The following is a 25567-nucleotide window of genomic DNA, read 5'->3' on the forward strand; positions in this document are numbered from 1 at the left end:
CGAGATAGGTCAGCAAATTATGTCGGGTGGGATTCGGGTGTTCAAAATCATGGTCATGGTTACTCCTAGCCCCATAAATGTGGCCTATTTACTGGACTGCCTCCGTAAACATAGGCCACACATCCTCATGTACAAAAAACGTGTCGACTAGCTTTGCCAAATTTTGATTTTCACATTTAGGCTTACTTTGTAGATTTTTTTTGCTTTAGAAGCATTCTCACCCTCTATATGGGCTAATCAGAAAGTGCTGCCTTTTTCAGATGTTTAATTTTTGTGAAATTTCATGTTGAAATTTTGATAGGCAAACGTGTGCAAATGTATCCGGAAATTTCACGAAAAATGGACATCTGAAAAAGGCAGCACTTTCTGATTAGCCTATATAGAGGGTGAGAATGCTTCTAAAGCAAAAAAAACGTAAAAAGTAAGCCTAAATGTGAAAATCAAAATTTGGCAAAGTCGACACGTTTTTTGTACATGTGGATGTGTGGCCTATGTTTACGGAGGCAGTCCAGTAAATAGGCCACATTTATGGGGCTAGGTTACTCCTAGAACTATGTAGCCCCATAAATGTGGCCTATTTACTGGACTGCCTCCGTAAACATAGGCCACACATCCACATGTACAAAAAACGTGTCGACTTTGCCAAATTTTGATTTTCACATTTAGGCTTACTTTGTAGGTTTTTTTTTGCTTTAGAAGCATTCTTACCCTCTATATAGGGATAGGCTAATCAGAAAGTGCTGCCTTTTTCAGATGTTTAATTTTTGTGAAATTTCATGTTGAAATTTTGATACGCAAACGTGTGCAAATGTATCTGGAAATTTCACGAAAAATGGACATCTGAAAAAGGCAGCACTTTCTGATTAGCCTATATAGAGGGTGAGAATGCTTCTAAAGCAAAAAAAACGTAAAAAGAAAGCCTAAATATGAAAATCAAAATTTGGCAAAGTCGACACGTTTTTTGTACATGTGGATGTGTGGCCTATGTTTACGGAGGCAGTCCAGTAAATAGGCCACATTTATGGGGCTAAGAACTATGAGGCTCCACGTAGTGGAGCCTCATAGGTTCAGAACCCCGCAAAATTGTTGTCAGCACAAAACACTAATTAAGTACAAAAACGTCCATCCCAACCAAGCTTTTTCCCACAGAACCGCTGCACAGTTTGCCCCTAAACTCCGTACAATACCTCATGATATACTCACGTTATGTGCACCCAACAAACATCGATGGATTCTGTCTGTTTTTCAGCAAAAATGATGAAAAATATGCCCTTTCCGCACTGAGCCAACCTAACACTTGAAACGAGCACGCGCGCAGAATGATCGCAGTCATTTTCGGTTCGATCGCTCGGAGCGCGCCGCGGGGGGGTACGTACTTGCACTTGTACGCATGCGCATACTATCGTTCCGCTCCTAATACATTATACCCCCCGTGGCGCGCTCCGAGCGATCGAACCGAAAATGACTGCGATCATTCTGCGCGCGTGCTCGTTTCAAGTGTTAGGTTGGCTCAGTGCGGAAAGGGCATATTTTTCATCATTTTTGCTGAAAAACAGACAGAATCCACCGATGTTTGTTGGGTGCACATAACGTGAGTATGTCATGAGGTATTGTACGGAGTTTAGGGGCAAACTGTGCAGTGGTTCTGTGGGAAAAAGCTTGGTTGGGATGGACGTTTTTGTACTTAATTAGTGTTTTGTGCTGACAACAATTTTGCGGGGTTCTGAACCTATGAGGCTCCACTACGTGGAGCCTCATAGTTCTAGGAGTAGGTCATGGTGTTTGAAGGTTCAAGTGTAGTCCGCGGACCGTAGCCTAACTTGGAGTTGGACCCTAGCCGGCATAAATGTGGCCAATTTACTAGACTACCTCCGCAAATAAAGGCCACACTTCCACCATGTCCATCATCAGACTGGGACCGTGAGTGCATAAAAACGTGCAAAATTACAACTGACGTTTTTTTACTCACCATTTGGCTAATTAATGCCCACACAACACATACATCAAAATACTATAGTTGCAAGCGTGTCACCTGCGAAATCTAAAATCCAATTTTAAGGCAAGTTTTTGGCAGTTCAAAAACCATCCACGTCATTCTCCATGCTTTAGAAATGTATGTCTGATTCCCGGTAGCATAAAATGGTACGACAGTAGAGCGCGTAATGAATATGCATGACTATGACGTCACTAGAAGCTCATGAGTAATATATCACGCACGGTAGTGATAGATATACATGTAGATGTAGTCCGAGTAACTTGGACCCAACTTATCGCCTTTTTTAACATTTGGACATGGTGTGGCGATATGTCCAAATGTTAAAAAAGGCGATGAGTCAGTAGAAAGAGGACTTGTTAAATGTGATATCATCGGTAAGTGGGACGACACTAGAGGGTGGCGGCGCGACAGTAGAAAGAGGACTTGTTTTTTAATCGATGGCCAAATGAACATAACGCCCTCTGTTAAAGCTATAGTCCATCATTTGCAGCCATCCGAAAAGTAACTGGCGTAATTACTGTTGAAAAACAAACTTGGTTGAAAGATAGTAAGGGAACTAAACTCCCTGTGAAATTATTCTTTCTGGGAAGCTGTCATTTTGAAGTAATCAACGAAAGAAGGCATTTCCAACGGTGATTCTTAAGAAGCACCGTAGGAAAATTTAAATTAGTAGTTCGTTTTGTTATTCAGCGCAGCGCACACAAGTATTGGAACGACGCACACGCGCGCGCGGTTGTTATAATTCGTCGGATCAGTGCGCGACGCCGCGTATAGCTGCAATTACAAAACAATTCAAAACATGATTCAGTATTAAACTTTTGATTTAAAATTGAGATCTTAGAATGCCGTTTTTCTCGGAATGTACAGCTGAAGCTTAGCTGAAACTTCATCAGGTTAGTTGCTCAGTATCCTTTATTAGATTTTGAACACTTTTGTTGCCTCAAACGAACAAAATGCACTAATTACAAATGATGGACTATAGCTTTAAAAAATGAAACATTTTGCATTCACTCAGATCAACAAGAGGGCGCTGTTTTATCTACATGATGAAAATGTTATAGCTGAGGAGTCTTTTTGCACAATGCATTGCAGTACACATCAACGTGTAGCCCCATAAATGTGGCCTATTTACTGGAGTGTCTCCGTAAACATAGGCCACACATCCACATGTACAAAAATCGTGTCGACTTTGCCAAATTTTGATTTTCACATTTAGGCTTAGTTTGTAGGATTTTTTTTGCTTTAGAAGCATACTTACCCTCTTTATAGGCTAGTCAGAAAGTGCTGCCTTTTTCAGATGTCTAATTTTTGTGAAATTTCATGTTGAATTTTGATACGCAAACGTGTAAAAATGAATCTGGAAATTTCACGAAAAATATACATCTGAAAAAGGCAGCACTTTCTGATTAGCCTATATAGAGGGTGAGAATGCTTCTAAAGCAAAAAAAACCTACAAAGTAAGCCTAAATGTGAAAATCAAAATTTGGCAAAGTCGACACGATTTTTGTACATATGTGGATGTGTAGCTTGAGTAACTCCAGCTAACATGCTCCATATTCATTCACATGTAGCATGTGAATGAATATGGAGCATGTCAGCTGGAGTTACTCAAGCTAGTGGATGTGTGGCCTATGTTTACGGAGGCAGTCCAGTAAATAGGCCACATTTATGGGGCTAATCACCGTGATGTCTCACGTTGGGATTTCGATATCTCTCTGCAAAATTAGAATTAAAAGCTGAATTTTTGGTGATGCAATGCTCACAACAGCAACTTTGCGAGGCAAAAGTTTGGGGGATTATTGAAGAAACTGTCATGACTGTAGTGAGTAAGAAGCTTGCAAATTTGATTCACACTGGTTTTGTTATGCAGCACAAACTTTTGCACGATATACACTATGTAGATACCTTAAGTTTTGGGACTCTCATAGTCATACACAGTATTGAGAGTCCCAAATTTTCGGACTAGTCCATCATGTACAAAAACATGTCGAACTTTGTCAAATTTTGATATTCACATTTAGGCCTAGTTTGTACTTTATTTTTGTTTAGAAATTACTCACCATGCTCACCCTCTTTCATGTCTTTTGTCATGTTTGTGCTGCCTTTTTCAGATGTGTAATTTTCGTGAAATTTCATGTTGAAATTTTGATACGCGAACGTGTGCAAACGAATCTGGAAATTTCACGAAAAAGAGACATCTGAAAAAGGCAGCACTTTCTGATTTCCAAAAACCCAACATTGCCCAATAAAAACATCAGATTTCACCCTCAAAACGGCCTCCAAATTACTAGATACGCCACCTGAGGTTCAAGTAGACATCAATAATTAAGATGGTTGTACTGAAGTTTACCTATGATCTGGATGAAAAGTGAAATTTCCCATTCAATCCCGAGAGCTCCCCTCACGATCGTGAACACATTCAATTCCGATTCGTGTTAATGTTTGAACGATGCGATGTGGTCTTCATGCCCAGCGTACATTGTACATTCGATGGTCCCCATATCCCGAGTGCGATTCCGTTACGGAGCGCAATGCATCGATTATGATAATGAGTATAGACTGGATCTCGTTTGTAAACACAAGTACATTTCAAACGATAATAGAGAGTCGGGAGCTAGGACAGCTTTTATGGGCGGAAACCAGTTCAAGCTAGTTCCCGATTGTCTTTTACCGTTTGAAATCCACTTGTGTTCACAAGCGAGATCCAGTCTACTCATTTTCATAATCGATGCTTCGCGCTCGGTAACGGAATCGCACTTGGGATATGGGGACCATTGAATGTACGCTGGGCATGAAGACTACATCACGTCGTTCAAACATTAACATGAGTCGGAAATTTAACGTGTTCATGATCGCGAGGGGAGCTGTCAGAATTGAACGGGAAATTTCACTTTTCTTCCGGATCGTAAATAAACTTCAGTACAACCATCTTAATCATCGATGTCTATTTGTACCTCAGGTGGCCTAGCTAGTAATTGGGAGGCCATTTTGAGGGTGAAATCTGAATGTTAAAAAGACGATAAGTTGGGTCCAAGCATGGTCCAAGTTACTCGGACTACTGTAAGTGTAGTCCGAAAATTTGGGACTCTCAATACTGTGTATGAGAGTCCCAAAACTTATGGTATTGAAAACATGCAAAGCAAGAAAATAGACTGGCACCTGAAACAACCAGTCCAACACAGCTTCAGTACTGCATCAATCAACCATGCCAAAAGAATTAAAGAAACGTGTGGCATGAAGCGGGAACTAGTCTCAATTTACTACACATTTCTCCGTAGTCAAGCCACCAGACTATTGACACTGAATGAAGAGGTCAGTCTTTTCAAATAGTTGGACCATATGGTCATGATGGTTGGACATGTACCAGTCTAGTATTTAGTCCCATTTTGAAATCACTTGACTTCCCTCTCATGTGCAAAATATTGAAGAAAAATCTCCTTTGAAAATTGAATTGAGTCTCCAAACTTGGTTGGTGAAATACTGAGGACATTTTCTGTGCCCGTTTTGTTTTGCACGTTTCAGAGCACTCCAGAGCCCTGTCTGCTGTAAGTGTAACTTAGCCCTAGTCCTAGCCCAGGTTGGACTCTGTTGTGTACACGCAACGGAGTCCAGGGTATGAATCTCTCCTGCCATAGCGAAAAAAGTTTTAACACATTTAGTATTAGTAAATATTGCTTGAGATTGTTTATGCTTATTGAATTCTTCTCATTGTCTTTGGGTAATGTATTTTTTTTTTCATTAGAAAATTGACGTGGCAGGTCACACAGTGGATGATTTGGTGAACAAGACAATAGAATACCTTCAGCCCAATCCAGGTAAGAACCAAAATTGCAACATCGTTGACGCTAACCTTCCCAAATCCTCCAAAATTCTATTTGCAAAATGTAGGCTTTTGCAGGATTGAGGCTATATGGCAAAAATGTGTGCCTGATTTATGAGGATGCACTGTGTCAAGGTCTTGGGCCGGATCTTGTGTTGTTCCCTGAGCTCAGAGAACCAGACTAGCTGGCTTGCATCCATTCACGGATGTGTAACCGCTTGCAAAAAAAATGTGGACTAAATAAATTGGGTAAATTGGGGCACTATTTGGATAAATCAGTTTCTTCCTATGATGGTCGGCCGACCATCTTTTGAAATCAATACAAAAATTCCCATTTTCTTAAAAATGACAGCACACCAGGTGCCATGATTTCACAGGATGTCTGAGACTGTCATTCACCTACAGTCAAGTAAAGTATTTCATAATAATTTGGTAGTTTTGTTTGTTGGTGTTTGCAAATGTCGTATATTACCTTTAATTGTAACCTTTGGAATAATTACGTTTGGGGTGACTATAGAACACCGGTTTGAATCGGGTCTAAGTATTCACTTCAAACAAACCAAATAGAGATAGATCTTCTATTTGTGTGCTGACCCTAATCAATCGTTTTGTCTTTCCTGAACAGTCTACAGAGCCATGAGCAAAGTCCTTGGTCAGAACAAGGGAGGAACCAAGCCTCAACAACCCGTAGGATTCCTGGGAGAAGTCATGCTGAAGAACGGCAGAGAATTAGGAGAAGATTCAACGTTTAGTGAGCAAACTACAAGATGTATTCTCTTTCCTTCTGTGGTAGACTGATCATAAAGCTCTCAAAAAGGTGCTCTAATCAGTGTTCCAATCCACCAACATAGTACCATGAGTATTGTGTAATTTATGTAGTGCCCAACACTTCAGATATATGCAAGGCCAAGTAAAGAAATAAACCAGTTTCTCGTAGCTGCCCGCTGCCTTTTTTGCACCCACTTTTTATTTTTTTATTTTTTTCTTATTTATAAATGCATGCATTTGCAATATACAGGTGAGTCAAAAAAGACGAAACCCGAATGGCAGGACCAATTTTTGAATAAAGTTTTGCCTGTAGCACTTTCCAAATCTAGGATATGAAAGCCCAATTATTAAACATTCTTTTAGTACAAGAATCATTCAAATCACTCATGTACTTTTTAAGTTGCTTAATTTTCAACACAAACACTGTTTTAAAATTTCTGTCCACGGATCACAAAAAGTGTTTTTTCAGTAAAATGAAAACAATTTGCATGCATCCCTGTGAGAATTGTTATCACTTTGCTGCAAGAACACTTCCTATTTTTGTGATATGTGGACAGAACTTTAAAACGGTGGTTGTGTTCAAAATTTCGTAACTTGAAAAGTACATGAGTGATTTGAATGATTCTTGTACTAAAAGAAAGTTTAATAACTGGGCTTTCATATATCCTGGATTTTGAAAGTGCTACAGGAAAAACTTCAATCAAAAATTGGTCCAGCCGTTTGTGTTTCGGTTTTTTTACTCGCCCTTTATTTGGCAAATTTGTCAGTTGTCTGTTTATTTGTTTCCAACAATATTGTAGCTACATGTACTAGTACAGCAGATAGGCGATGGGATTGTGCCTTTGATGATACAAGCATGGCATTTGGCACACAGTCAGAGTATGTCACGAGAAAGATATTTGGCCATAGGGCCATCGCAGATTTGTCCTTTGAAAAAATATAGACAAATCCGATGGCAGCCATTTTCTGCGGTGGCGCAATGTTTGCGCGAGTCGCACTCAGGTAGGGGGCGTGCTCTAGGCTCCTTCAACCAATAAGAATACCAAAATGCGCGCGCCTCGTCTTTAAGAACACGTTCAGTATGCGTGTGAGCGAGACACCACCGCAGTAAAAACCTGCTAATTCTGGTCGCCAGATTCCACTATAGGTAGTAAAATGACCAATGGCAGCCATTTTGAAAATTTTGAATATTGCTTGTTACCTAGATTTTTTCAAAGGGCAAATCTGTGATGGCCCTTTAATAAGACATACTCTGACTGTGTGCCAAATGCCATGCTTGTATCATCAATTTTAGGCACAATTCTCTCAAATATTTCTGCTGAATAATGCATTTCATAGACCATCCCAGCTCCCGTGGTATACATAGCCCAGCTGTTCTCATTTTGATGGAAACATCAGAACAATAAAATCTTGCATTTTTTTTTGGATACAGGTACGGCGATGGTCAAGATGGGCGAATCACTGAGGCAACTTCTGAAGTCAAGGACGCCTTCGATCTGAATGTCAGACAGAACTTCCTGGATCCCCTGGATCATCTCAAGAACAAAGATCTGAAGGAGATCAACGTGAGTTCCATCTTACAAAATCTAACATCACCCATTATCTGGTTGATTCTGATAGAATCAGGACTGTGTTGCACAGCCACGTTCGGGGAAATTCAAGCACAAATTAGGGAAAATGGAAAAGCATAAAGCCACGTCAGAATGAAGAGGCTACGGCTAATACATTAGTTGCACCTATGGAAGCAGATGAAGCCACTTCCCATGTGGGCTAGTGTTAGTCGTAGCCATGTCATTCAGACATGGCTTATGCTCACTAACAGAAGGGTTAACCAGGGTTACTGGAAATTACATTCTCATATAGCGTAATCCGGCAAACAAAATTAGAAGCCATTTTTGAGGTCGCGCCACGACTACGTGCACGCGTTCTTAAAGACGAGGCTCGCAAATGTTTTGGTCGAAGGAGTCCGGAGTGCACGATTCACGTGAGCCTAGTGCCTCCGCATTTATCCTGAGTTGTCCTGAGTTGTCCTGTTTGCAGACAAACCAAAGCCGATGAAAACATATACCTCACCTCATGGTGGAGGAAAAAAAAAAGCAGACGGGAAACCTTTTTTTTTTTACTCTGTCTAATAATGCATTTCATAGACCATGCATTTCATAGACAATCTTAGCTTCCAGGGTATACTTAGCACAGCTGTTTAGTTTTGGTGGAAACAACAGAACAATAAAATTGTGTTTTTTATAGGTATCAATAAAAAAACAAAAACAAAATTTGGTTATTTTTTGGATACAGGTATGGCGATGGTCGAGATGGGAGAATCACTGAGGCAACTTTCTGAAGTCAAGGACGCCTTCGATCTGAACGTCAGACAGAACTTCCTGGATCCCCTGGATCATCTCAAGAACAAAGATCTGAAAGAGATCAACGTGAGTTCCATCTTACAGAATCTGACAGAATTTGGTTGATTTTGATAGAAGCAGGACTGTGTTGCACAGCCACCTGCGGGGAAATTCAAGCACAAATTGTGGCAAATCTGGAAAAAAATTGATACAAGACAAGTGATCGATTACTGGTTGATTTGGGTTGTAACTTATGCCTGTGCACTTTTTGCCATTCGATAAATTTGGGGTCCACTTTTTTCCTGTCCCTGTTACATCTGACATCTGTGATTTTATAATTCTGATGCACTCCTTAATGCAGTCGTCCTCCAAGAGTGATTATGAATAGCAAACTACCTACACAACGAATACAAAATTGTTTAAAGTCTTCTTAACCCTAACTCCCTGGGCATTTTTGCGATGATGCTGCAAAATCCTCCAACTGCCTCCATGTCAAAATTGCATGCAGCCTCAATCCTGCAAAATCCTCCATTATTTCTTGAATGTGATCCGTGGAAGAATGATCACTGCCTCAATCCTACAAAATCCTCCAGCAATCACTGTCAATATGTTGAGGCAGAGCCAGTGACATCCTGGAGCAGTGCGGAGGACTTCAAGTATAATTTATGCACAGCTGAGCATAAACAAACACAAGGCCCGGCCCAAGACCTTGACACACTGCATCCTGCAAAATCAGCCACACATTTTTGCCAATTAAACAGCCTCAATCCTGCAAAATCCTCCATTTTGCAAAGAGGATTTGGGAGGATTTGGAAAGGTTAGGGTTAATGCAGTCGTCCACCAAGAGTGATTATGTGAAGCAGACAACCTACCCAACAAATTGTTGAAGTAATTCTTAATGATACTTGAACGGCAAATGACAACGTTCAGAGATAACAGGAACTCGAAAATTGTCACACTTTGACCCATAATTTATATAAGGAGCCTTACAGCAATGTGCAAATGTCTCTTGTCAAACAGTACATAAACTTTCTCCCCAATGTTTGATTTCTACAGCACCATCGGAAGAAGTTACAGGGGCGACGTCTTGACTTTGACTACAAAAAGAAGAAGCAAGCAAAAGGTAGGCGACAGATTATCTCAACTCCATCATATCAAATCATCTTACATTACTAAAATATCATAACTAAAACAAAAACAAACCATCAGACTTCCAAAGTGTTATTGTTAACCTGACCTGATTTATCATTATTAACTGTCATAGAGTATGTCCCAAAAAAGTGTCTGTGAAAAAAAGTCTGATGTGGTTTTGGATTGGAATCATTTGCCCTTGAGCATTAAACTGAGGTCTTGCCATGATGACTGATAGCCAGGCAAATGATTCCAATCCCAATTGCAGCCCTTTTCACAACATGCATGATTTTACACAGCTTACTTAACACAGCACTGAAATTGATTAAGGCAAGGAACTTGGTCACAGTGTCCCAAAATGTTGTTGTGATCAATTGACAAGTGTGCAGTGATGCGTGACTGAAATTAAATGAAACTCATCGGGGTTGAGGCCAAGGCTAAGGAGTATCTGCACAATCAAACTTTTTCAAAATGGACTTCATGGTTTTGTATTTTTAAAAAAAATAGTCAGACGGACATTTCTTTTGGACATACTGTATAATGCGAATAATATTTGTTTGCACTAAAAGAAAAACAAAAATTGCATTTAAAATAGTGTTCCTTGCAAGCCTTCAATTGTGGTTTAGATTGTTTGAGGACTTAGTTTAGACAGTCGAGAAAAAGTTTGAACTTTGTGTCAACCATATTCACTCAGCGGCCAATATCTGATCTGCCAAATATTGTTTCCAAAAGTGGATATTGTCATCGGGAACTGAACTTTGTTACTTTGATCGATAGGCCTAACTGTCTCTAATAGAAGAGTTTAATCATGAAATCCTTAAAATTAACGTCGCTATGAAAAATTTTCCACACCTTTGAATTCAACATCATTTTTTTTTTCACCACTTACTGTATTAATGTTTTACTTTCATTTTTCACTGTGCATCATCTACATACTCATCAGCATTAGCAGGTTTGGTCGGTATGTCAATAGTCTAGTTCCTAGACTCGTCATGAATGGTCCTTTATTTTGCTTAGCACCCATAGTATACACCCATAGCTCAGTACACTTTTGAACTAACAATAAGCGAAATTGTCTGTGAGTTTCAAAAATGAGAATAGATAGTGTATTTGACCTTTGTTAATGCACAATATTACCTTGTACTTTCCCTACAACAATATTGTGAATGTGTGTATGTAGAATGCTAGATGCTTAAGATTTACAACCGTGATAAATGTCCATGTAATAGATTAACCTTAGTCCACATGTACGTGCAGGCTTTTAAATATTCCTACTTTTCCTAGTTTTTTTTTTTTTTACCGTACTCCATTTTTTCGTACTTTTTTCTTGATTTTTGTCCCACAACTCCGAAGAAATTTAATCTCATTGAAAACTTTCATGGCAGTGTTACTTGGGCGCAGGAGTACTGCAACTGTACTTCCAAGAGCTTAGTTGAGGATGGAGCACAAGTGTTGTGAGTACAGAACATGCCAAATGAGGCTTATGATGCTGTGGACGTGGGCGAGCATCAACGAAAACTACCCCAGAAAGCCCACTACAGTCCTACTTTTATCCTGAGTCTGTCCTCCAAAATCCGACTTTTGTCCTGTTGGTTTTTGTAAATTTTGACCTTACTTTTCTCCTACTTCTTCACCTGGGTCTGCTTGAAAGCCTGTACGTGTATCGTACTATCATGACGTTCTATTTTGAAGTGTGTTTTAAATCAAATTAGGTTAATTGCCCTTCCACGACGTTTAAACACTGTATACTCAGTGGGTAACACACTGAGTATACAGTGTTTAAACGTCAGTGAAGGGCAAAACCTAATTTGATTTATATCACCCCGACGCAAAATTCCATCTTATAAAAGTGTGTTTTAGTTAGTTAATCAGTTACATGTCCCTAATAAACGTCTACCCCTTCAGGATTTGTCTAGACAGCCTCCGGGATAAAAAAAAACGACCAAACTGAATACAAAGGAATCCAATGGCTGTTTAGATTAATGGTCTCCATGCGCAAACAGGAGAGGGAGCTATTTGATCACTTTCAATAGTCCAGTGGATAGGACACACTACGTATAGCGCATGGTACCCTGACTACTTTCATTCCCAATATGCACAAAGCCATAGCGTCTACCTGTGACGTCAGGCGTCGTTGGCAATGCGTTCAAATGTCTCTCCCGGTCGTCTCCCCGACTCCAACTCTCCCTTTCTTACCGTTGAGGGGGTACTTGTGGGAAGAGCCCATTGGTCTATAATCCTATGATGACATCATGTTTCTATTTTTACTTTCCATGTACCCGTAAAAACGTTTTCGTCGGTTCCTCTCAGCAGCAGGCGGTACGTCAACACCGATTTTGTAGCGTAGCATTTCGTAGAAAATATTGTGGTGAAATAGATCAGAATTGATTGAGGATTCAGAAAATACAGTATAAGGCCAAAAATCTGTGTGTCCGTCATGCGTAGTGCGCACTGCCTGATGTGTAGAAATCAGTTGTTTGATAAGCAATGTGCATACATACATAGGTCCATGTACCTGTATTGCGCATTGCGTTATCCCTGCTGTGTTAAGACCAGTCATTGTGGGAATATGAGCTTTTACGTCGGTCAAGTGTGCCGAGAAATATGTACTCGTGGATTTTCAGAGTACGCATCGCAGATACGCAACTGGTATGCAAAACGCAATACGCACATCAAAAACGGACACATGGATTGTCGGCCTAAAGCCTATCAAATTTGGCCAGCAGTCTGGGCTATAGAGTAGGCAGTAGTGCTATATATTTGTAGATTTCGCCGTGAGTGCAGAGTCGAAAATGAAGGGAAAAGGAAAAAGTGTAAAGCCACGTCAGAATGAAGTGGCTACGGCTAATACATTAGTTGCACCTATGGAAGCAGATGAAGCCACTTCCCATGTGGGCTAGTGTTAGTCGTAGCCATGTCATTCAGACATGGCTTATGCTCACTAACAGAAGGGTTAAGCAGGGTTACTGGAAATTACATTCTCATATACAGTGGAACGTTGCTATACCAAACACCGCTATTTTGAAATATATTATCCCAGATTTCTAAAGTTCGGTAGTCATTTTTTTTGAAAATCAAAACTGGATTAGAGTTCACTTTGTCATTTTGCAGTTTTGGTTTTGTTTTGGTTTTGATGCTAGCTTGTGCATGTTACTTCCTTTATTTTGTTTGGCATTTCACGGGAACGTCCTCATGAAACTTGCATGTTTTGTTTTCAAACATCCTGCTTGAAACACTAACAGCATGTCATAGAACAAACGTAGCCAGCATTTTCACTTTGCCTGCATGTTTAAGCCAGCTGCTATGTTTTCTTGATTGGAGATTATCATTCCGTTTTCATTTCATTTTTTTTCCAGTTTATTTTAAGCACATCCAAATCAAGCAACAGTCCAAAGACCAAAAATGTCTGTTTTACTGGGTGATGAAATACGACAATTTATGTTATCAATAAAACCTCAACAAGATCTTCAAAAAGAAAAAGAAAAGTTGCAGTGGAAGATCTTCAGATTGACCAAAAAAATGGTTGATTTTAAGAGTGTTTTTAGTTTAACATCAAAAGACATATTGTGTTACAAGTTTTAGAATGTAATTTGTTACTGTTGTAAATTATTGTCTACTAAAGAAGGACAATTACTGGCAAAGAGTTAATGTCGGTTGTAGTTGATTCTGTCAGAAATAACATGAATTTGTATATATGGAGGTATCATGAATATTCATTACATCTCATACATATTAATGAGCCTGTTTTTGCATTTTGTTGGTCAATATTCAATTGCATTGATGAAAAAAATTGACCCAAATCATTTTTGCGTGGACTCAAACTTGGAAAAGTGTAGATAAGTGACTTTTCCGAGGACGAAATTGAGAATGTCTAAGTGTTAAATATGTGTGAGTTGTAATAAGTACGGAACTTTGTTATGCAGCTGATTTCACAAAACAGTGCGTAACTTACGCCATGCGTAGGACTTACACGCAACAAACTTATTGCGCGGCCACGCAATGAACTTACGATCGATTTCACAAAAGTTGGCGTTCATGGGCCACGTTTTAAACAATCTAAACATCTTGGACGAGGATAATAACAGCATTTCATGGAAGAAATGTTTGTGTATGATTTGTTCGTTCGTGAAGCAGTTGTTGAATCACTTCCGCCCGCCATTTTGAAAAAAAAACCTGGATTAATACAAAAAAATCTTAAAAAGCAATCAAATTTAATAGACGAATGAAGTATTCAAAATGTAGCTCCATGGAATGCCATTGGAAGCTATTGAGCTGAGTGAGAATTACAGATTACACACAGGCATTCAAATACAAATGAGATTTCAATCATTTGAGTCAAGACTGAAACAGTATTTTTACTGTCAGATTTTGTGTTTCGATTACGAGGAACAAGTCCACTCTTTTTTTCTGAAATATTGATGGCGATTTTTGTCCGTTTTTCCATTCATTCATGGAGGTGGGAAAACGTTTATGTTTCATGGTATTTAATGGGTATTTATTTGTTTGCAGAATGATAAATGATCAGTGGTGGACAACTGAATGTTGGATCATTGTATCAAAATATTCATTACTTGGGAATAGAGTATGCAAATTACGTGAAATTTTCACAGTTACTAGTCAATCACAAGTACTTTACCCCTATTTTTATTAAACAGAGCGAGCCACATATTTTTTGAAATATGTTTCTAATTTGGTCACTTTCTTTATGACTCATTGTGTACATGGTGACGGATTAACTCTAACTCCCTAGCATGATGTACCAGGAACCATACCCATCCTGGCAAATTCCAACACCATATGGGAAACTGCTGACACATATTTCTATCTTTGATTCTGGAGGTGTGCCAACCCAATGTAAAAGACTGTCAGTTTAAGGGTACTGTACCCATCCTGACAGATTCCCACTAAACATGCCGTTGGGGTTTGATGGGTTGAGTTCTGTTAGGGTTAATGCATGCTTGCATGATGCAGCAATTATACTACATTTCCACACCAGGAAAATACTGGCATCTTGGATAATTCTGAGCCAATATGTCTGACTTTTGTTCTCATCAATCTTGTTTTTGTTTGTGTTGCAGGAAGCACAATTCCTGAAGAAGAAATCCAGTTTGCAGAAGAGAAGTTTCACGAATCTCAGGAGCTTGCTGAGAACGGGATGAGGAACCTCCTTGAGAGTGATGTAAGTACCTGACAAATCGGAGCAAAGATGAGCCAAGATGCACTAGAGCATCTTACTACTCAATGAGATACCTCTCAAGAACAAGTTTTCACTTTATATTTCTTCGCATTTATTTTGATATTTCTCTCAGTTCAACCATGGAAGAATAATTTATACCGACATTGTATGGGTGAAGAGATTGACGGTTTCCTATTTATTTCTGTTGTGTAAGATATTCTTTAAATGGCCATTTAATGTAATTTTTTTATACAATTCTTGAAAATGTACCTTTGTGTCCCATTTAACCTCATAATTTTCAGTTATCATTTTGCAATTTTTAAGGGTACTTAGGTGCTGTTTTGGTTTTTATGCCAGTGAGAATTTTCATATTCTTGAGCAAAAGTGTGATGTCAATTTAGGCGGAAACTTTAATGTTATAGCTATTTCAACACCAAAATTTGGGATATTTTGATGTTGTAAAGTTTCTTTGTTTGTTTTGTCAGAGCATGGTAGTAAGCAAATGAGCAAAGTTTTCCCACAAATGTTTTCAATGAGCAAATTTTGGGTTCACAATTTGAACAGAAAACACCTAAACTGAACAGTGTCTTCCTGAAATGACATCACAGCAACAGCACCCTCATTTGTCAGGAAAAGCATGGACAATATTAAATGTTTAAAAAGTACACTTTTCAATACATTTATCCAAAAATGGATGTGAAATAGTTTTCATACATTTAAAGGGGAGTAGAAAGTTGTACAAATTATGTTCCCAAATGAAATTCATGTCATGGGGCCCTTTGAAATAAAAAGGGAAAATCTTTCCTATTTCTCAAAAGTAGCTATGGCGTATTGTGTTTCATTTCGATTCAATAAACATGGTTAATAGACATGGTAAGGTATCAAATTTCCTGTTGCAAGTCTGATAAATGGGCCTATTTGAGTTGGTAGCAAATCCATCCAACTATTTCTGGAGTAAGATGTTGATGAACAGAGATTTACGGACTAATTGATTGGTTTTCTTTAACAGGTTGAGCAGGTGTTACAGCTTCAAGCATTAGCTGAGGCTCAGCTAGAATACCACAAACAGTCTGCGGAGGTTTTGGAAAGCCTTCTCTCAACACTCAATGAAAGGTATGCCAACAGGGGAAATCTGCCCCCCCCCCAACTCACAACAAGTGTCCATTTTTGATAATCAAAAAAAAAAACGAAGAGAAGGAGGGGTTACTTTTTTCTAAATCGATGCTTCTCGTCAACGGATTTGTGAAACTTAAATCAGAAAGAAAACAACCCTAACATCAGAGGTCCAGAACATACACCCCACCCACCCCATCCCCCCATCCCTCCATCCCCATCCCCACCCACACACCTTCTAAAATTTGTATCCTTGTGGAGACATTTCTTTGTTCTCGTGTAGTAAAGTGTTCGATTTTGAAAGTGAAGTTTCAAAATGCTCTTATTTTAACCAGAATTAGTTTCCTTGGCTAAAATTTGGACTTGATATCCCTTTTCTCAAACTCTTCCATTTGCGACAGATCAACCACACCCCCACCTACACCCCACATCCCCACCTACACCCTTGACTTGTGATGACTTTACTTGTGCTGGACTTGTGATGGACTTGTCATTGACTTGTGATTGACTTGTGATGGACTTGTCATTGACTTGTGATGGACTTGTGATGGACTTGTGATGACTTGTGATGGACTTGGGATGGACTTGTGATGGCCTTGTGACTGACTTGTGATTGACTTGTCATTGACTTGTGATGACTTGTGATGACTTGTGATTGACTTGTGATTGACTTGTGATGGCCTTGTGATGGCCTTGTGATGACTTGTGATTGACTTGTGATTGACTTGTGATGACTTGTGATTGACTTGTGATGGACTTGTCATTGACTTGTGATGACTTGTCATTGACTTGTGATGACTTGTGATTGACTTGTGATGACTTGTGATGACTTGTGATGACTTGTGATGACTTGTGATGGCCTTGTGATGGCCTTGCGATGGCCTTGTGACTGACTGACTATAATACCCAAACTTGTCAGTTAGCATCCTTCTCAATGTTCTGTGATGTTTTCCAGGGTTGAGGAGGCAGGCAGTCGACCCAAATCAGAACGCAAACCCAGAAGTACTTTCAACTCTTACTCCACGAAGAGAGACTCCAGTGACGGAGACGACACCGACGCGTACCCGTCAACGGTGGATTACAACGCACCAGGTAAGTCAACAGGGATCTCATGCTCCAGCTCAGCACACAGTTTGCTTAAGGTTGCAGGCCAGTAAATAGGCCCCAATTTGCCTTCCCTGGCCAAATCACGATTTGAATGCCCTCAATTTGTTTGCTACAAGTATTGGAGCATTTTGTAAGCCGAGGGTTTGTAAAAAAAAACAGAAGGGTCCATGCCGTGATGAGGACGAAATTGGCATGAAATTACCAGTAGGCCCTAAATTTGCTCTATTTTGCAATGGAGCATAGACATCGTTTTTCAAAATGGCGATGGACTTCAGGACTACTTTCAGGGGTGATCATCTTTGGATGGAATTTTCTCCCAAAACTCATTGGATTACCCACCGAAACTTGATGAAATGAAAGATGATGAAATAAGTTTTAATTTGATGTGTGCCTCAAGCACTTTTTAGAGACTTGTGAGTATTTGTCCTGATCTTTAGAAGTGCAGGTATTTATCACTGAGGTCTATGGCAGTTTATTCGCTGGTTTGCAACCTATAGGCTTTCAAACTGGACAGAAAATATTGCTCAGTAAAAACAGGTCACCAACTAACCATCATGTCAACTGTCATGTGATGTATATTAGTTGTAACTGGTACCTTGCAAATTTGTGCAAACTGAATAAATTTGCTATTTTTCAATTGATTTTGTGATATTTATTTCCAATTTCTCAGTACCTGTAACGGCAACGAAGGAACGCTGCAAGGCACTGTACGACTTTGAGGCCGAAAACGAGGGCGAACTGGGGTTTCAGGAGGGCGACATCATCAGCATCGTCAGTAAGATCGACGAGAATTGGATCGATGGAGAGTTAAACGGTCACACGGGATACTTCCCGGCTAACTACGTGGAAATTATCTAACCGGTTTAATCATGGTAGGTGGTAGCGTTACTTATAGTGTTGCAGTTTGTACTTTGTCATCGTGAGGTTGAGTATGAGCGTGAGTTCTTCGCGATGAGTACACGTACAAGTACTTTGTCATCATGAGTTTGAGTACGAGTACGTTGCCATGGGCACAAGGACACATTGAAGTACTTTGTCATCATGAATTCAAATACAAAGACGAGTACTTTGCCTTGAGTGCTAGTACGAGTACGCATATTCTGGCATGACAAGTATGAGTATGAGTACTTTGTCTGAGTATGAGTCATTTCTATCAGTATGAGTACTACAATACTGGTTACTCACAATGGAACTCTGTGTACAGTGAACAGATACATTGAATAGCGCCCTCTGGAGAGTGGTCCAATGTATATCAGCATAATGTCAATAAGCCTTTTCGGAGTTCCAACTGCGCATTCGTAACCTGTGACAACGCATATTGTTTGTCTCAAATGCCCTTTGACAGTACCCACAATGCACAAACAGCCTTTTTGTAAAGTCAGTGGCGCGATGATGTCAAAGGCCATTTGAGACAAACAATGCGCGTTGTCACAGGTTACGAATGCGCAGTTGGAACTCCGAAAAGGCTTATTGTGTACTTTTTTTTTTTTTTTAAATTCCATCATATTAAGCTATGTATTTCCATAGACGAGATCTCTTAATTGTTAGTTCTTTGTAAGCCTTGGCAGTCTGGTGTTTTCTTTCTTGAAACAACTAAGAATATGTCTTCCCTTTGATTATACCAAATGAGAAATTACCGGTCTGTTGGTATTTAAAAGGAGGCATTATACAACTTGGAACTCTTGAAAAGTTCCCCAGATTCAGTGAATTCCAAATGATGTGGCTACGGCTAGGAAGTACAGGAGTCTATGGGAATTGACCTCAGCCGCTTTCCATAGACGTGGCTACGGCTAGGAAGTACAGGAGTCTATGGGAAGTGACCTCAGCCGCTTTCCATAGACGTGGCTACGGCTAGGAAGTACAGGAGTCTATGGGAAGTGACCTCAGCCGCTTTCCATAGACGTGTGTGTGATTGCAAGCCGTAGTCAAGTAATTTGAACACAGCCTTGATCAAGGTTTGCTCAAGAGTAGTCTGGTACCGTTTGCAGCACAATGGGGAAAATACTAGGTTGCCATCAGGAACTAGCATTTCCATTGACATGTAATTTGTTTGATACAGAACAAGGATAGCCGTGTCTGAATTACTCAGCTATGGCTCATGTGTAATATCAAGCCGTAGTCGTAGCCCAGTAATTCAGACATGGCTAATTATTCCAATTTTAAAGACGCTCCCTAACACACAGGAACTGAACAATTTAAGAATAATTTCTTGATATTGTAATTCATTATATCATAATGATACAAATACCGAATGTTACATTACTTGAATATTATGTATAAATGGAGCTAAAATAATTCTTGCGTACCTTTTATCTATTTTATAATGGAAATCTTAAGCAACTGATCATTGTGGTGTTTGTTTTTTTCAATCGTAGAGAAAATTAGAATTGTTTTCTGTTTCGGTAGACGTAGTTTATGTATCATATATAAATAAATAACCTATTTTTGTACAGAACTTAGCTGTGGAGAATGGTTCACACTACAATGTCTGATAGGGAAAAGAGTGGGAAAGTTATCATAGATGTCCAGATTTCAGAGATTATAGAGCAAACTTTTGAGTCGACTAGACAGGGTTGAACTTTGGGCATTTCATTTGAGAGTTGCCAGTTCAATCTTGCATTGATTTGTTTGTCTTAATAGGAAAAGTACTTTATATTTTGCGTTGAAGCTAAAACTGTCTCAAGTCGAGATTGATGGTCTTTATTTTACTAGTATCTTTTTTTTTTACTTGTGTAGTTATATCCCTGAACTTTATGTACAGTTGACACTCAATGTATAAAGGCAGTAGGGAAATCAATCCCTATTTTTCCTTTTCTGGATGGCATTTGTGAGAAAACGTGTTAAACCCGAGATGAAAACCCAAGGTAGTAGTAATGGTACGCTTTTGGAAAGAATGCAGTATCCAGACGCTACTTCTTTGGCTATGCACAAAGTCTATGGAGAGTCTAAGACCACTTTCTAACAAAATTGGACTCACGTTTCTCAGTCCCAGATTCATGTCTTTTCGACATTTTTGCAGTGACTAATTCATTGAGATAATATATGAGGAAAAAATGACATCAGGATGCAACAGTCTTTCCCATATTTCTCTCGGAGTGAAATTTCTTTTCTTTTCTTTACACCTGAGACTCTAACAGAGAAAAATCTATTCAAACTTTTTTTTTCAATCTAAGTGTATTTTTTTTTCACTCTGAATGATCTGGTGCCTACTTTTAGTGGGCGACAGAGTGATTTGTCGAACTTAAAAGTAAGAATGTTTTTGCAGTTTTTCTGCAAGGTGTGCGTGTATAAGAGATCCCTAACTTGTAAGTTCCTAACAATTATGCATAACTACTCATGATGCATGTACCTTGATGTAAGTTCAGTCTGTCACAAGCCAATGTGGCCCATCAGGCTGGCATTTATCTCCAGTTTCAGTAGCATGAAACAAGAATATTTCTACTCCCCCTGGATGGGATGCTAGTCCATCTCAGGTTACTCCCCAGCTAATGCTGGAACCATTTATACTCCTGGGTGGAGAGAGGCAAGTGGGGTAAAGTGGCTTGCCCAAGGACACAGCATATGGCCAGCAGCTGGATTCGAACCCTAATGTGTCCTTCAACAAAAATCTGTTGAGATTTGTTGGGTTTCAATAATAATTTCAGTGACAGTTAAATCTTCTTTGTAAACATGTCCAATTTTTCATTCTCGAAGATTCATATAATTGTCAGCGTGGTTACGTAGTAAATAATTTTGTACATGTGTACTTTACATGTATTGTCTCTTACATCAAAAATGTTACATAGTGACTTGAAACAATGAGAATCCAATATTAGAAATTAATGTGTGGTCGACTAATTTGAGTGTTTATGTTTCATTTTAGTATTTTGTTGACTACTTCTTTTTCATGTTTTTATTTATTTATTTTTTCATTTGATGTGACCCTAATATGAAAATGAAAATTAAGAAAAGGAATTGTCCAGATTTTGTTTTCATGTTGTACATGGATTGGCTCGTCCCAATTTGACGCTGGTTTTGGAGGACTCTTGTAATGGCTAACACTAGTTCTCGACTTCCTAGTCAGTTCATTGGTCAACTGCACCCTGTTGGATTTGAATGGGTTTTGGAAGCACCTGTAAAAATGCGAAGGTTTCAGAGAAAACCATCTGGAAACATTTTCATTTTGTAATTTTAATTATTGATTTTAATTTGTTGTATGATATTGGAAACTATTGGGTTTCTTCAGTTGAAAATTGATTAAACTTTGTGGATCATTACAAAGGAGAAATTCCCTTTATTTTTTTGAATTTCAAATCGAACTTGTAAATGGAAATAAATTCCATTGTAAATGGTGATCGTGGATGTAGCAAACCGAGTCATTAAGCCGCGCCCACTGCCATGTGAACACTAGCAACGCGTGACCCACTCAACCAATGCTGCAATGCGTGTTCAAGACGCGCGCGTCGTACGCAAATGCACGCGTGTCAGACCACATTAAATCACGGCTGTGTTGGTCAGAATATCATGGGGCGGGGTTTAAGTGGATCAGTTTATTATTTTTGCTGGGTGGGATCGTTGCCTTCCAGTGAAATTGAAATAACCTACATGTATTTCCATTTATGAACGAAGGTCATAACCTCAGTTTGTTTATTTTAACACCAAATTCAAACTTGTGGAAAGTCCCAAGTTTCACTATTCCCGTTTTTACCCAAAATTATAAACAAAAGCAAATGCTAGGGGTTAAACTGATTCTTTTTTACTTAAACAAGGCCAATAAAATGAAATATCTGCAAACGAAAATAATGAACTTTCGGTGAGACGACCAGCGTAAATCAACACAAAAATACTCAATTTCTACACTTAATTCTAAGATTAGAATTTATTTTACCGATTTATGTCAAAAACGGAGAAAAAATTGCCAAATTTAACTAAACTTAATTTTCTTTCAAGAGAGGGCGCGCTACACAAATAGTGGTCACCATCGTAAAGAATGTTCTGTCTTTAAACTGAAAGCAGGAATGCAACTTTCATAGTTCAAAAACAACACACTCGTTTTCCAGACGATAACTCAAGAAATGCGTGTTGCATTGAATCGATATTTCGTATTGTGATTAAAGGTAACATATATCACAAATCTGTTGAATTTGGAGTGGGATCGTCCGACAATAAAAACAATATAACCAAAATAATGTACTGGGGAAACACGGAGAAAATCCCGCCAATTTATGTCATTTTTTTTTCTTTCACAAGAGGGCGCGCTATTGGTCACCACTGTACTGTGTACGTAAGTACAAAAGTATTGTCAACACGAAAAACCATGCCTCAAGTTCATGACACAAAAACGCTCTCGGTTTGACGATTCCTCACTAAATTCAACAGATTTGTTCAATCATCTGTATGTTTAATCAATTTATTAAATGTCGATTTCATGCAAATATGTATTTCTTGAGTTATCTTCTGGAAACCGAGTTGTTTTTGTGTCATGAAAGTTGACTAAAATCTCCAGTTATTTGTAGCAAGCTAGTTCTTTAACACACTACATTTCCGGAGTATATTAATTATATTTTTGACGGTTTCTCTCCAAATTCGCAAGTGATGTGTTGTTTATGATAACTTATCAGGAGATTTGATTTCAGTCCAATACAACAAGCATTTCTTGAAAAGTCGTCTCAACAACGAGTGTGTTGTTTTTGTTCCATAAACATTGACTCAAATTCGCCTGGTATTTTGCGCGCTTACATGCCACATTGTCTTGTGTATATTTTTATTATTGGTCAACAATTGATATCCAAATTCAAGAGATTTGATACATATATCAGGTTGAATCGTTATGCAATATTTCAATTTAATGCACTAAGTACTTCTTGAGTTATCTTCTCGAAACCGATTGCATTGCTTTTTGTCATGAAAGTTGACTCAAGATCGCCAGTATCTTGAGCGCTTTGGTTTGTAAAACTGTACGCATGCAGTACTGACATGCGTGAAATGTTTTGGTTAAATATGATTGTTTTAGTTTGTGTAACAAAATGCTCTGCAACTAGTTCAAGAATAATACCATAGTCAGTGATAACTCTGTGTTAAGTTAAATTCATGTACATGTAGACTGTTACTTTGGAGTTGAAAGAAATAAAATTTCAACTGCTTTTCAGGAAACACTGTGTTATTTCCAAACTTGTCTCTCCCATAGTTTTGAATTTCTTGATCCAATCATGGAGGAATAAACAATTAAACAAAAAGAATATTTATATTTTTAATTATATTTTATTCTGAAAACAACACTTCCATTTTTCTAACATAAGTTCAGTCAATTTATGTCTCGGGAATGTAAAAAAAAAAAAAAAGGGAAGAAAATTAAGTAACAATAAAATAATGTGGGACTCGAACCTGAGTCGCCTGATTGGGAGTCCTACGCCGGTCCACAAGACCATTAACGCACTCAAATGCTCAACCAGTTCTACTTAATTAACTGTAAGATAGGCTTATCGTGGCTTTTCACGTTGACGCCCATGCACGCTTAGACGTAAAACACAGTCTGACGATGTTAAACATTCGTTTGATTTTGGGTGTAGCTGTTCTAATTGATCTAAATTTAATTGGAAAAGGGTAAAGGGTGTCAACTGAACTAAAATCCTGAAATTCAATGAAATAAAACTCGTACAATCCTTGGTTTCAGTACGAAACACACGTGTTCAACGGATGCAGAGAAGCCTATTTCTTTTGTTAAATTCCTTTGTTGAATCTTGCGTTAACAATAAAATGTTTCCATTGAGGCGAAAGGATTAAACGCCGAGATCTTTTTTCACGCTTGAGTGCCTCTGAATGGGGAATATTGAAGCGGAAAATCACGATTTACAGCACTTAGGCAGCATTTTATCCCACATAATGATACTTTTTGAAGAGGAAATTGCATATTGAATACAACTGTAGTTTCAAAATTCAAAATTTCGCCGTATTTAAAAAGTCGAGGTAATTTTTTTGGAAAAATTTCACCAAAACTTTCCTCATCCTAACGTAGGCGGCGCTATATATATTTCATTCTCGCACGTGCACCGTATGCAGAGTTGGCTAGCGCATTATCGTGTGTGTATCGCATTGCAAGGGGATGGGGGCGGGGCTGACTGCCTGTTTTGTATACATGTACAGTTTATAGCCCTTTTATTACGACTTTTAATATATTTATTTCGCTTGTTCCCCCTCCCCCCATCTCAAACGACACACACACACACAAATCCCGCCTCCCTCTTGCTCATGTGTATATACCGGGGCCCTTTTATTAATATCCTTATACGCGTCTCTTTTGTTCCATTAAAGTTGACTTTTATTTGGATTGCATTTTTTTCACTGACCTTTATTATCAATTGTTTTAGTTGTAGACCTATTCAACTTTTATTCGTGAGATAAATTGAAATTGTGATGCTAGGATAAGATTGGGTAAACGGGTGATACACAGATCGGGCGGCGGCTATCGCGCTAACAATGCACGCACTGAGAATGAAATATATATATAGCGCCGCCTACGTTAGGATGAGGAAAGTTTTGGTGAAATTTTTCCAAAAATTTTCCTCGACTTTTTAAATACGGCGAATTTTTGCATTTTAAAACTATAGATGTATTCAGTATGCAATTTCCTCTTCAAAAAGTATCATTATGTGGGATAAAATGCTCCCTAAGTGCTGTAAATCGTGATTTTCCGCTTCAATATTCCCCATTCAGATGCACTCAAGCGTGAAAAAAGATCGCGGCGTTTAATCCTTTTCCCTCAATGGAAACATTTTATTGTTAACGCCAGATTCAACAAAGGAATTTAACAAAAGAAATAGGCTTCTCTGCATCCGTTGAACACGTGTGTTTCGTACTGAAACCAAGGATTGTACGAGTTTTATTTCATTGAATTTCAGGATTTTAGTTCAGTTGACACCCTTTACCCTTTTCCAATTAAATTTAGATCAATTAGAACAGCTACACCCAAAATCTAACGAATGTTTTACATCGTCAGACTGTGTTTTACGTCTAAGCGTGCATGGGCGTCAACGTGAAAAGCCACGATAAGCCTATCTTACAATTGTAATTAAGCAGAACTAGTATAACATTTGAGTGCGTTAATGGTCTTGTGGACCGGCGTAGGACTCTCAATC

At 38.8% G+C, this 25567-nt stretch overlaps 1 protein-coding gene across 1 annotated transcript; it reads left to right on the forward strand.

Moving 5' to 3' along the window:
• The first annotated feature begins 6452 nt into the window (after positions 1-6452).
• Positions 6453-18771, forward strand: LOC119739322 (endophilin-A1-like). The gene is made up of 7 exons (XM_038214211.1): positions 6453-6567; positions 8880-9013; positions 9983-10049; positions 15136-15236; positions 16243-16346; positions 17302-17438; positions 18124-18771. The coding sequence occupies exons 1-7, from the start codon at positions 6453-6455 to the stop codon at positions 18309-18311; spliced, it is 846 nt and encodes a 281-aa protein (XP_038070139.1). The 3' UTR covers positions 18312-18771.
• The last annotated feature ends 6796 nt before the right edge of the window (positions 18772-25567 follow it).

Source organism: Patiria miniata, unplaced genomic scaffold (assembly GCF_015706575.1).
Source record: "Patiria miniata isolate m_02_andy unplaced genomic scaffold, ASM1570657v1 HiC_scaffold_10, whole genome shotgun sequence".
NCBI lineage: Eukaryota > Metazoa > Echinodermata > Asteroidea > Valvatida > Asterinidae > Patiria > Patiria miniata.